Source organism: Gossypium hirsutum, chromosome A11, assembly GCF_007990345.1.
Source record: "Gossypium hirsutum isolate 1008001.06 chromosome A11, Gossypium_hirsutum_v2.1, whole genome shotgun sequence".
Classification (NCBI taxonomy): domain Eukaryota; kingdom Viridiplantae; phylum Streptophyta; class Magnoliopsida; order Malvales; family Malvaceae; genus Gossypium; species Gossypium hirsutum.
In genome coordinates this window covers 1,824,329-1,837,845 of record NC_053434.1, presented here as the reverse complement: position 1 = coordinate 1,837,845, position 13,517 = coordinate 1,824,329, and the positions used below count along the sequence as shown (strand labels likewise).

Here is a 13,517-nt window from a genome sequence, read left to right as displayed (position 1 = left end):
TTTTTTTTTTCTATTTGTACTGTTAAAAATTAGCATATGACTTAAAAATCAAACAATGGCACATGATGTGCCATATGCACGTCATGTTAATGTACAAAAATCTTATAACAGTAGAAATAGACAAAAAATTTAACAAAATGATTATTTTACTCTTTTATCTAACTTATATGAATTAATTTGTTCAAATTTTGAATTTAGAGAGTAAATTGTAATTTATATCCTGGGATCTCTACATAGTAGTTTTAACGGTTTATAGCCTTTGTGTATATGAAAATGGTGGAATTTGGTGTTATTTGTTGCCCACAATGGTCGCTAAGAGTTATTTGGTAGTAAAGGGGAAAAAAATGGTATAGGTGGTGGAAAAATGATGGATTGTAATGGTAACATTTGTACATAATGACTTTCAAGTATTAACTATAATGGTAGGCTTTATGTTATAAAATATATTCTCTTTTGTATACTATGTTTTGGTTGGGTCCATTAATATAGTGTTTAGTTAGTTGAATATTGTGGAGATATAAGGTCTTTTTTTTGGGAACATATGGAGACATGAGGTCCTACACTTTTAGACTACTAAAAATGAATCCTTTGCCCAAAGGGTAAATTCTTCACCATGTTTCGTCTCTAATCATTACATGTAAAATGGTATTATTAAAATTTAATTTTTAATTTAGTTGGCGTGTATAAATTATACTTAAAAACAGGCCTAAGAAACCCAGCCTCAAAGCTACAAAATCCTAGCCTCTAAAATACCATTGTTATAGGAGGAGAGCGCTAGGGAATGTCGGAGTAGCTGGAGGCGAGAGTAGGGGATGTACTTTTCCCCGGCATGTAATGCCTTCGGGGGGAGACCATGCACGATGACCCAAAAATAGCATCGTGAATTTCCATGGAGCAGAAGGGAGCCAACGTCAGTGGAAGAACTTATGGCTGTCAAAGTGGCCTTAGCCACTAGTCAAACTAGCTGGTTCGGAGAATCCCAAACTCCGTCGAGCTCCAACTAGCAGGGAACCGAAGAGATAATGGCACTAAACAAACAAAGGGATGAGGTTGCTGGAGAAAAGTTGAAAGGGCCAAGCCTAATGTCGAGGGTGGACTAGGAGGGAAACCCTTACAAGGTGGTCGAAAATACCTCCTAGATGGCCGATCTAAGGCTGAGGAAATAAAGAAAAGGTTCAAACATTATTCTGCCGAGAGCAAAGAGAAAAATAAAACAAAAAATGGGACGACAACAAGCATTTCAAATCAACTATTTGATGATGGAAGAATCCAAAAAGGACCTCATCAAATTAATGGGCTGAGGGAATGTCTCACTCATAAAGAGCAACTAGTCAAATAACATGTGGAGCTTACTTGGACACTCTTAATCTCATATTTAAGCAGCTTCATATCTCAATTATTAACTTCACTCTTTTATCAAATCATATTTTATCGTCCTTTTATAATTTCACCATTATTTATTTTAAAAGTACACGTATTTAAAGAGATCCACATCATGCACTAGGGTGAATCTAAGGGTTGACGGGTTAACAAGACGGTCTCCCATAAAAAGAAATTTTTTTATTTATATTCTTTATAATTTATAAAAATATTAAATTAATAATAATAAAATTATACTTTAAGTCTCTTAAAAATAATAAAAATTTAATTTAATCTTTTAAAAAATATAAAAATATAAACTATTAAAATAATAAAATTATATTTTACTACTATAAAAATGTACAATTTAATTTTAGATTTGAAAAAAAATTTCCTTACTTCATCGGTTACATAAGCTGTTTTTTTTCCTACCTAAAAGACTCCACAAAGAAAAACAAACTCACTCTGCTTGCCAATGCTCAATTCCTTTTTAGAACCTTCAATTCATCTCCGAACTCATCAAAACCACTTTAGATCTCCAACCCTGATTCTTGTGTATCAGTGGTGTGTATATCTATATATGTATTAAGGCTAAGTTTGGTTCAATTTATTCAGATTTTTAGAATATTTTAAACTTTACATGATAATTGATTCAATTTTAATTTTTTTATAATTTTTTTATTTTATTATTTTTAGACTTTCTTTGATAAAGTTTTAATTTTTTTTATAAAACTTTTCTTTCATTAATAAAACTATTTAAAAGAGGAAAGTACATCAGTGCCCCCACACAGACAAAAAGAAAAAGAGGCACGAAGCCAAGTCAATAATCAGGTATGAATACTAAAACGCAAGTTTTTAGAATTATAGGTTTAAGTCTCCAACAAATTTAAATGGCTTAGTTAAATACATCATTAAAATATATAATTGATTTTTTTAACTCGATTAAATCAATTCACACCTATTTCCGACTCAATCAATCAAAATTTTTATCTAAATTAATGTTTAATTAATTCTCAATTTAACCAAACTAATCAACTAACCCGATTCAAAAAATATAGCTAAAACTAGTTTAACCATGCCCAATACACAATTTTTTTAAAAATAATTTTTGTATATAAATTTTAAATTATATTTACTAATTAATATAAATTTTTAATTTTTATGTTATAAAATTTAAAATCAATTCAATTATGAAAAAAATCAAAAACCATCAACACGAATCAATTTTCAATTTCTTAAATTTGTTTGCTCAACTTTTATATTATTATATTATGTATTGAAAATCAAATAGCCATGTTACTTGACTAAACTTTATTGGAATGCCGGCAATTAGCCTTTTCTGATTAGAAAAAAAAAATTAATATAATAAAATAAATAATAAATACATAAAATATAGTAATATTATTTTTCAGCATTAGCATCATGCGTTATTTTTTTAAATGAAAAGATTCTTAATCATCTGTTCTTATTTTCCCCTTTCGATGAGTTAGAAACCAAAATAAAATAAATAAAAAAGTTAAAGGCTTTTTACCGACCAAAAAGATTAAATAAATTAAAGATGTTTACGAATTCCACTACTGTATTCAAGTAATAATAATATTTTTCATTATTAATAAATTAAAATAAATAAAGAAGAAGAAAAGGTGTGGATGGATGTTAATGTTCATCGAGCTCATCAATAATATTTAAAACAAAAGTTTTGAAAATTAATTAAATAGTAGGACTTGGTTTGTTCTTATCTTTAAATTAATTATTTAATACCACTATTTTCTTGTTTTCTGTAACTTACCTTTTAAACTTTGTTATAATATTAATAATCTCAAAATTAATTGCATTTCTAATGGGTCAGTCTTGTGGTCCATCATGATTATAATATAAAATTATTTATTTCTATTAAATCAGAATTACTTCCCTTTTTAATTAAACAAACAATAATAAATTTTATTTTTTTAATTTACTTTTTTTCCTCTCATTTTCTTCATAAGAAAAGTATTAAATAAATTTATTTTTAATTTTTTTAATCGATGGCTTGACGAATTTTCATTTTAAAAATTATAATTGTTATTATTTATTATTGATTAAATTGAGATAATCGATCTAACTAAAGCTTCTAAGTTGAATCAATACTCCAAGTTTAACTGATTTGTTTAAGTTTTAGAATCTTAAAATCGAATATTTACCTTTTCTTTTTATTTAGAGTTCTTTATTTTATTTTATTTTATTGACAGTGGTTTTGTTAATAAGTTAAATTTTTTGTTACATATTTTATTTTTTAATAGCCATTTCTCAGAAATATATTTGGCCTAGCCGTTACACCTCACCAATTTGATGGGCATAACGTGTTAACGATTTTTTTATTCAGGATAAAAGTGAGCAACGTATTTTATATATTTATTTTTGTTAAAATAAGTTTAATCATTAAATTAATTTTTATTTCGGAAACTAATTTAATGGAGAAATAATAAAAAATCCACGAAAATAAAGATTATTAATAAGAGAATGTTCTTTTTCTCTTATTTTTTTTAAGACGAAAAAGAATTACATCTTCTTTTTCTTTTATTTTTTTTAAAACAAAAAAGAATTACATCAAGATAAATTGGACAAAAGTATCATTATTCTTATCACGTCGAATGAGCTCTAAAACGAAGTTCGGGACACTATCATAAACCTGAAGACTTGAGCTCTTCGCTGGACTTAGTTTCACCAAACAATCAATAACTTTATTAAGATCTCTAGGGACATATTTGATACACCGTTGCCTTTAGTTCTCAAAATTCTTTGAACTCTTCTGAGAATGTTTTGATCGTTTCTACTTAATCATTTCATTAAAGCCTTATTTAATTTTAATATAAGATATACAAATCTATTTTTTACATAAGTTTTTTCTTTTTTACCATCATGGGTGTATCATAATCTAATAATATATATAATCTTCTGATTGAGTTGGTATCACGAGTCAATCAGACACCAACTCAATTACAAAATGACTATAAACATTTCTATATACAAATTAAATTATATTATTAGGGTGTTTTTTTATTTATATTTTTATTAAATTAATAAAATACACACGCGTATTTTGAACATTTACAAAATTTTTGTTTGATAACATAGATGTCACAAACATATATACTAAGAATAATTGCAAATTAAAAGTGATTTAATATAGTTAAGGTTTGTTAAGCTTCAATTATTAAATAAAGTAGGAGCTAAATATATATACATAATTTAGTAACTAATTTTTAATTGATAATAGGATAATTAGTAATTAAAATTAATGTGTAAAAGTTATATATTAATTAGATTTATGATTCTTAAATTACATATACATAACTTTTCTGGCATCCAATCTTTAAAAAAAAAAGTTGCTTCCTCTAAGATACTTGTATTTTAATTTGAAAAATCAAAATCACAAGATTTAAATATTACAAGATATCGATAAATTCAAGTATGTTTCATTTTGACTTTTATATAATTTTTTTATATTTTTAGATGAATCTATCCACTGTTATTGTGGATGTGCTGTAATGTAATATAAACAAGCTTTTAACTTTTAATCTGCACTTAAATAAACTCTTAATTTCAAAATTTGTCACTCACAAATACGAGTAAAAAATAATTTTTTAAGTTGATGTGGGTTTTTTATAGTAAAGTAATTACAATAATTTTTAAGTGAGGTGGTTTTTTTTTAAAAAAATATTTTAATATTCTATTTAATTTTTCGTCTCTTTTAATTCTTAACCTTGTGTTATTTATCAAATAATTTAAAAATAAATAAAAATTAATATTTATTAATTTACTACATAATAATTAATTATGTTTTAAATATAAAAAATTTAAAAGTCATTAAAAAATTTAAAAAATATATTTTTTAATATTTTAATTATTAAAAAAATTAATTAAGTACAAACTAATTTTTTTTCTTTCAAAACTTAGCAACTTGAAATTACTTGTCATTCACGACAGAAAAAAAAACTATGTTTTCAATATATTTATATAATAATATAAACCCACTTTTCATTGTCTCTAAAAAAATATAAAATTAAAAAGAAAAGAGAAAAAAAATATCTACCCACTTTCATATTTTTTAAATATTTTATTTTTCTAGATTCCAATGAAAGATAAAAAAATCAATATATTAATGTAATAAAATAATTAATATTTTATTAAAACACAATATTTAATAAATTCCTTTTCATTATTTTAATAATCTTAAATTCAAACAGTTTTAAAAAGAAAGTTAGGAAGCTAAATTATCAAAAGCTGAACAACAAAAACAAAACCTCTCTTTTATTAAAATCTCTATCATTTTTCCTTGAGCTTAATTTTCTTTTTCAATTTTCCTTCTCAAATCTAATTTTTCTCCTTCAAAAATAATTTAATTTTAAAAAAAATTAAAACCCTCCATAATCCCTATTTCGTTTAAACTGTTTTTTTTTCTTTTTTAGCTTCGAAAATCTTAAATTAGTTATAAAAAATTTAATGTTTTCTGGTTTTGAACTTTGAAAGTTGTTTTGTTTTTAATTTTTTTTCTTGAATTTTTTTTAAACGAAACAAGTTGTTTGAGCTTAAAATCCAAATGAATTTTTGATAGAAATCTAAAGGAAAAAAATTAAAGTTTAACAATGGAGTCAAAAGAATTTGTAACTACCACTACTGCTACTGCTGGAGTTAGAGTGGTAGGATCCGATTCTCCATCGGACTACCACATAGCTCCAAGGTCCGAAAACTCAACCCAAAACCCGAACCCGACTCCCGGATCCGTTCCACCGCCGCAGCCCCATGCGGCACAACCAGGACCTCCGCCGCCGGTTTCAGTTTCGGGGATGCCAGAGAAGAAGAAGAGGGGAAGGCCTAGAAAATATGGACCGGACGGTTCAGTCACTAAAGCGCTCTCTCCGAAACCGATATCAACATCTGCGCCAGCGCCACCTTCGGTTATCGACTTCTCTGCCGTGAAGAGAGGGAAAGTGAAATCTCCGATATCGTTTTCAAAGGCCAAGAACGAGCCGGAGAATTTAGGTGAGAAAAACCATAACCCATTTTTGAGTTTTCAAGTGATTTTGGTGGATTGTTTTCATCTTAAAAGTTGGGTTTTCTTTGTTTGTTTATGTTGATGGGTCTTTTAAGTGGGACCTTAGAACTGGGGCTCCATGCCTCTCTATAAGTCATAATCGAGAGATCTCTTTGAGAAGCGTGTGTATGCGGTAGATTCTTTTGAACGATAGTGAGAGCATTTTTATGGGTTATTATTGAGTTTCCTTACGGAATCTTATCGTTATTGAGTGTACTTTGCCACTTGGCATATTATATGCGGTGAAAAAATTGTGGAAGGTAACTGCTTTGAATCTCCTGTTCAAATCTTTCAGAATCTGAACTGACTTTGATATGAAATCTGTTTCAGACTATTGGAAAATCATATATGACATATAGTACGAGAATATGACTATAAATACATAGAAAAAGAATCGAACTCATATACTCGACTTGAAATAACATAGGTTGCTTTTATAAGCTCTTGTAAGTATGAATTTATGGGGCCTCTGTTTTGGTTACTCTGTATTTAGTTTCTTTTGAGTGTTTGAACTTGAAGGATATAAATCATATGTATCATAGTTTTAATCTTTACTAATAAGGTGGATAGATCGAGTGTCATGCCATTTATTTTAGCGAACAAAGCAACTTCTCGGTGTAATACACTGTTTTTCAGTGTACAAAATACAACCGGATGATTTTCATGATTGTCCCCGGGGTGATCTTTGTTCTTTGGCTGGATTTGTGCTACGAAATGAACTTTTGCTTGGTTTTCCGTTTTGGTAATAATTTGGGGATAAGGGGATCATGATAGTTTCTTGGATATCTCATATTTATGCATTTGTGTTCTGCGGTGTTCGGTTTTTTATTACATCATTCTCTTTTCTCTTTTTTGTTTAATCCGATTTTGTTTTCACAATTCTGTGTGTGGTGATGGAAGATCTCTTGTGCTGAGATAACTCCTATGTGCAGTTGCTGATTCTTATAACTTTCTCGATGTAGGTGAATGGGTTCCATGTTCTGTCGGAGCTAATTTTACGCCGCATATCATCACTGTTAATGCTGGTGAGGTATGTTGTATAGATAACATTGAGCTTGCGTGATGTTTATGTTCAGTTATGAATGTGAAATATCTGAATTTTCTTGCTGAGGAATATGGTTCAAGAATACTGCCAAGTTTCATTCTGATGTTTAGCCAAGAACAAAACTCGTTAATTCATTACGTCAGGGGATTTTATTTTTGTTCTTTTAGGATGTCACAATGAAGATTATATCATTTTCCCAACAAGGGCCTCGAGCTATATGTATTCTCTCTGCAAATGGGATCATCTCAAGTGTCACTCTTCGGCAACCAGATTCTTCCGGGGGTACATTGACATATGAGGTAAATGCTCTGTTTCTCTTTAATTCTACATCAGTTGTGAGACATCCTTCGAATTATATCGTCAAAAGTAGTGAGCTGTTGCATGAACATCTTACAGATGTACATGTGACGTGCATGCCCTTGTGCATAAGCATATGTTCGAAGTATAGGAGTAAAATTTCCAGAAAAACCAACATCGCTTTGATTGATTTTACTCTCCTAAGTTGCAATATGGCCTCCTCTTCATAATAATTCTGCATTTCTTGACTTCAATGTTCATTAATCCTAGGGTGAAGTAGTTCTACTTTGTTATTTCATCCTTCATGGGCAAACGTATGATCTCTTCTCAAATTTCCTGCAGGGTCGTTTTGAGATACTGTCCTTGTCTGGTTCGTTCATGCCCAGTGAAAGCGGAGGAACAAGAAGCAGATCTGGCGGGATGAGTGTTTCATTAGCAAGTCCGGATGGACGTGTAGTAGGTGGTGGAGTCGCTGGACTCCTAGTAGCTGCTGGTCCCGTGCAGGTTTGGCTTCGGTTTTGCCACTATTTTCTCTCTGTTATTTCCCGTCTTCATATTTTCACAACTTCATTTAACCAAATCATTACCGCAACCCTGGTTACAACATAGCTTCTAGCTTCTAACTTCTTACTTTCTGTTGTTGCAAACCAGGTTGTAGTAGGCAGTTTTCTGGCCGGGAACCAGCACGAACAGAATCTGAAGAAACAGAAGCACGACTCCGTAACAATATCAGCTGCCACACCAATGGCTGTTATTCCCATTTCTAGTGCCGATCCCAAATTAAACATCTCCTCATCTTTCCGTGGAGATACTTGGTCACCGACTGATTCAAGAAATAAGCCCACTGACATTAATGCTTCTCTGCCTGGAGGCTAATATAAAACGTTACAATGTTTGATATCAAAAGCGTCAATGAATTTCATTCTCACCGTAGTTGTCATTGTTGTTGTTGTTGCTGTTGTTGTTTTATGTGTAAGTTTATCAACTTCTCACAAGTACCGACATGTTCATGTCCGGCTCGGGTTTGTTTTACCCAATTTATTTTTCTCTAGTAGTTAGTCTTTTGAGTGTAGAATATTGAGTGTACTGTTCTAGTGAGAGAGCATTAGCCTTTCTTCCAACTTATGGATTTGTGATTGAGAAACAACCAATGTATTTTGAACATATCAAATTCATTGCTAATGGGTAATTTATCTAGCTTCAGATTATTACTGGTTCAGTTAGCTGGTTGAATCAGTTAAAAAGAGTTAAATCTCAAATTGAAGAGGAAAAAAAAAGGGTTAAATCTCAAATTGAAGAGGAAAAAAGAGGGGTTAAATTCTGTTATTAGTTCGTATACTTTAAGAATATGCTTGGACAACACAAAATTAATTTTTTATATCATGTTTGATATTGCAAGTTGTAATTACAAAATTACATCATTTATATTTTAGAAAAATATTAATTATTATAGAAAAATTATTAGGATGATAAAAAAATCTAAACAAGTAAAAGAAAATTAAAATCAAATCATCATATGTATTATGTTAGTCCAAAAAAATAGTTGATAATATTATTACTAATAAAAATAAATATCATAGGCAATTTTATCTAATTGTTCTAGTGTTCCATTTTTGTTGGATTATTCCCTATTTGATATTTAACATAAGCTCATTTTCATCAAATGTTGGTCCTTGACCGAGTTCATCATCTTGAGAATCTGAATTTATATCATTAAAATTATTAAGATCACTTTCGTCCATGTACTCTTCAACGTATGAATTATCTCAAATCAGCCTATATATGAAATTATGAAATATACAACATGCTATTACGATCTAACATTGTTTCTTTTATGTTATACTAAGGTGATACTGTTAAAAAAGAAATGTTTTTTAAAACAACAAATGTCCTCTCAATCACATTTTGAAGCCTCAAATTTATCAAATTAAAGAGTTCATGAACTATCTCTAGTGCTTGTATTTAGCTTCATTCTCTCAAGTGATATCATCTTCCACGACATAATGCAATAAAATTTTTTATATTTGCATAATTAACATCTAATATATAATATTAGGGTTCACGATACAAATAATATGTAGTATTAATCATAAAAACTCATATAAACTTAAGCTAGAAAAATAATTATGCTAGGTTATAACATTTTTATAATATATCAATTAAATCAAAAATAATATAAAATCTATAATATATAATTTTTATTGTCTAATAATTTTCATAACATTTCTTATAAATAATATAATTTTTTGTCATAATTTTAAAAAGTTATTTTTTTTACAAATAAGTTATGATAAAAAACTATAACACTTTTTTTTTCCAATAAGCATATTATTTTTATAATATGTAGCACAAACACATAAATAAATTATGTCCATATTTCTTAGTCATAAGTTTTTATAAATATATTACACTTTTATAACATGTAGTTATTTTGTATAATAAACTTTTTTATTATAACTTTAAAAAATAGGATTTAAATAATATAAATTTTTGTTATAACTTTATAAAGTACGCAAAAATTATTTTTTAAAATATAATTTTTTAAGATTTATTATATAATAAATCTTAAGTCATAATTATCCTAAACATTCATTCATACTTATAATATAACAAATTATAATTTAATATAAAAATAATATTTTTTTAAAAACTAAATTTGAGTGTAATCAAGTGCATAATTACTCTAATTTTCAACCTTAAAAATTAGAAAGTGTAATTGAGATTCTCTAATTACATTCAATTTAATGGTACCCATAAATTATAATGGTTACCCAAACATACCACCATATATAATTACAAGCAATTACACTCAAATTTTATTATTAAGTGTAACACCCCTTACCCGTATCCAACACCGGAATAGGGTACGAGGCATTACCAAAACACATACACTTGTAAACGTATTTAACCGAGTTATAAAATTTCATCAAAATTAAAACTTTCAAAATAATTAACATGTTTCTATAACTTTTCACAATATATCCTCAAAATATTATAATCATAATAATTAGGGCCTGCGAGACCCGATACATACTCGTGCAATTTAATGCTTCATTTCCATTTCATTCAATTCGCAATTTCTCATGCTCATAATTTAAATCATATCACTAGCAATTTCCATTTAATTCACGTACAATTCAATGACATCAAATTCAAAACTAATACGTATTTACCATTTAACTCAATGTTTATTGATTATACCATTCAATAACACATTTATGAAATTCTCAATTTAGCAATGAAAATATCACTTTAGTTTGAATAACAACATCGTCCTGATATAAATACACTACCACTAATCTATTTACTTTAATTCTTTTGGGCCCATTTGTCACTTACCATCCTTAATCAAATTAGGGAACGGTCACGGAAAATTGAGTACTTCACTTTCACTTTGCCATAGTATAACTATGGTCTTACGTATGATCAATTATCACTTGTCCCTGATCAGATAAGTGTAGCCACCTATCACTTTGTTTCTTGATCAGATAAGTGTAGCCACTTATCACTTTGTTTCTTGATCAGATAAGTATAGCCGAAGCTATCACTTATCACTTTTCACTTGTCACTTGATCAGATAAGTGTAGCCGAAGCTATCACTTATCACTTTGTCACTTGATCAGATAAGTATAGCCGAAGCTATTACTTATCACTTTCCACTTGTCACTTGATCAGATAAGTGTAGCTAAAGCTACCACTTATCACTTTGTCACTTGATCAGAAGTACTCAAATCCGGCGTTCCGCTCAATTTGATCATTTATTCATATATCAGGCTTACCAACATGTGTTAATTCATAAACCATTCATGGTATTATTTCATGCCAAATCATATACTGAATATACCATACACACATACTATGAAACTTTATTTTCACACATGAGCTTAAACCATGATCAATAATGCACAAAAATAAGCATCATTCATATTTCATCGTTTATGAGTTATAATCAAACATATGACCATTTATACACGAATCATTCATATATTTCCCAATTTTCCTCCTCCTCCTCTCCATTCCACATCCTTAATGTGTATAACACACTTAAACAACATTAACCATAATTTCAATATTCACTAACATGTATATTCAAAGCTGTTTATCCGAGTCAGAGTCACTAAATAATTTTTATCCGGAGCTACAGAGCTCCAAATTAAGATCCGTTAATTTTCCCTGAAACTAGACTCACATATCTTCATACCATAAAATTTTCATAATTTTTGGTTCAGCCAAATAGTACAGTTTATTCTTTAAAGTTTCCCCTGTTTCGCTGTCTGACAGTTCCGACCACTCTTCACTAAAAATTAATTATCTCATTGTACAGAATTCGGATGATGTTTTAGCTTGTTTCTTCTAAAAATAGACTCATTAAGGATTCTAACCATATAAACTATAACTCATAATCATTTTTGTACAATTTTTAATGATTTTCCAAAGTCAGAACAGGGGAACCCGAATTCATTCTGACATTGTCTCACAAAATCTATTATATCTCATGATTTACAATTCCATTGCTCACATCATTTCTTTTATAAGAAACTAGACTCAATAAGCTTTAGTTTCATATTTTATTCATCCTCTAATTCAATCTATACAATTTTTGGTGATTTTTCAAAGTTACACTACTGCTGCTGTCCAAAACTGCTTTAGTGCAAAATGTTGATTTCCATTTTGCCCCAAATTTCACAGTTTATACAATTCGGTCCTTTCTCAATTAACCCCTCAATTAATCTAATTTTCTCAATTAGTACTTTACTAGACATTATAAGTTGTTACACAACTATTGAAATTCAGAATTTCCACATATAACTCTATCTTCAAACTCTTTTACTATTAGGTCCCAAACATTCACTTTCTATTCAATTCTTTCAATAAAATCAGCATATGAACAATTTAAAGCTCTAATTTCATGCTAAATCATCATATACTTCCAGCACATATTCATATCAACTTTTAACTTCTTTCATAAAATCAAAAACTAATGGATTTAACAAGTGGGCCTAGTTGTAAAAGTCATAAAAATACAAAAATTTCAAGAGATAGTCAAGAATTGAACTTACTTGTAATAAAAATATGAAGAACCAGCTTGAAGAAGCCCTTCCATGGTGTTTTAGCTGATGAGAATTCAGAAAAATGAAGAGAAATCTAGATAATTCCACTTGGGTCCTAACTTTATTAAGCAAATTTTGCAATTTTCCAATTTTGCCCTTAATTCTCCTTACTTTCTTGCTGATTTCATGCCTCTGCCGTCCAGCCCAAATAGACCTTGGGTCTATTTGCCTTTTAAGCCCTCTTCCTTTTATCATTTAAGCTATTTAATCATTTCCCAAAATTTTGCATTTGTTACAATTTAGTCCTTTTAGTTCAATTAATTATCGGAACTTTAAAATTTCTTAACGAAACTTTAATACTAACTTTTTAACACTCCATAAATATTTATAAAAATATTTATGGCTCAGTTTAAAATCCCCGAGGTCTTGATACCTCATTTCGATTCTAATTATTTTAATATTTATTTCTAGTGTACTATTCACTATTTCAAAAATTTTCCTAACTTCATATTTAACTTATACTTACTAAATTAATAATATTTTCTACCCATTTGTCAAATTTAGTGATCTCGAATCACCGTTCCGACACCTCTGAAAATTCAAGCCATTACATTTTTTTTTCGTCGGATTTGTGGTCCCGAAACCACTGTTCCGACTAAGCCTAAATCGGGCTATTACATTAAGTGGCTTT

The 13,517-nt window shown here is 28.9% G+C and overlaps 1 protein-coding gene across 1 annotated transcript; it reads left to right on the top strand.

Moving 5' to 3' along the window:
- The first annotated feature begins 5,606 nt into the window (after window positions 1-5,606).
- On the top strand, window positions 5,607-8,983 carry LOC107922756 (AT-hook motif nuclear-localized protein 1). Its single transcript, XM_016852912.2, has 5 exons — window positions 5,607-6,381; window positions 7,396-7,463; window positions 7,646-7,777; window positions 8,118-8,279; window positions 8,427-8,983. The coding sequence occupies exons 1-5, from the start codon at window positions 5,985-5,987 to the stop codon at window positions 8,649-8,651; spliced, it is 984 nt and encodes a 327-aa protein (XP_016708401.1). The 5' UTR covers window positions 5,607-5,984; the 3' UTR covers window positions 8,652-8,983.
- Window positions 8,984-13,517: the final 4,534 nt, after the last annotated feature.

Excerpts from the sequence above, each read along its gene's own strand:
- LOC107922756 (XM_016852912.2), top strand. The coding sequence starts at position 5,985 with ATGGAGTCAAAAGAATTTGTAACTACCACTACTGCTACTGCTGGAGTT. Across the intron at positions 7,464-7,645 it reads TCACTGTTAATGCTGGTGAG|GATGTCACAATGAAGATTAT; the intron begins GTATGTTGTATA and ends TTGTTCTTTTAG. Across the intron at positions 7,778-8,117 it reads GGGGTACATTGACATATGAG|GGTCGTTTTGAGATACTGTC; the intron begins GTAAATGCTCTG and ends AATTTCCTGCAG.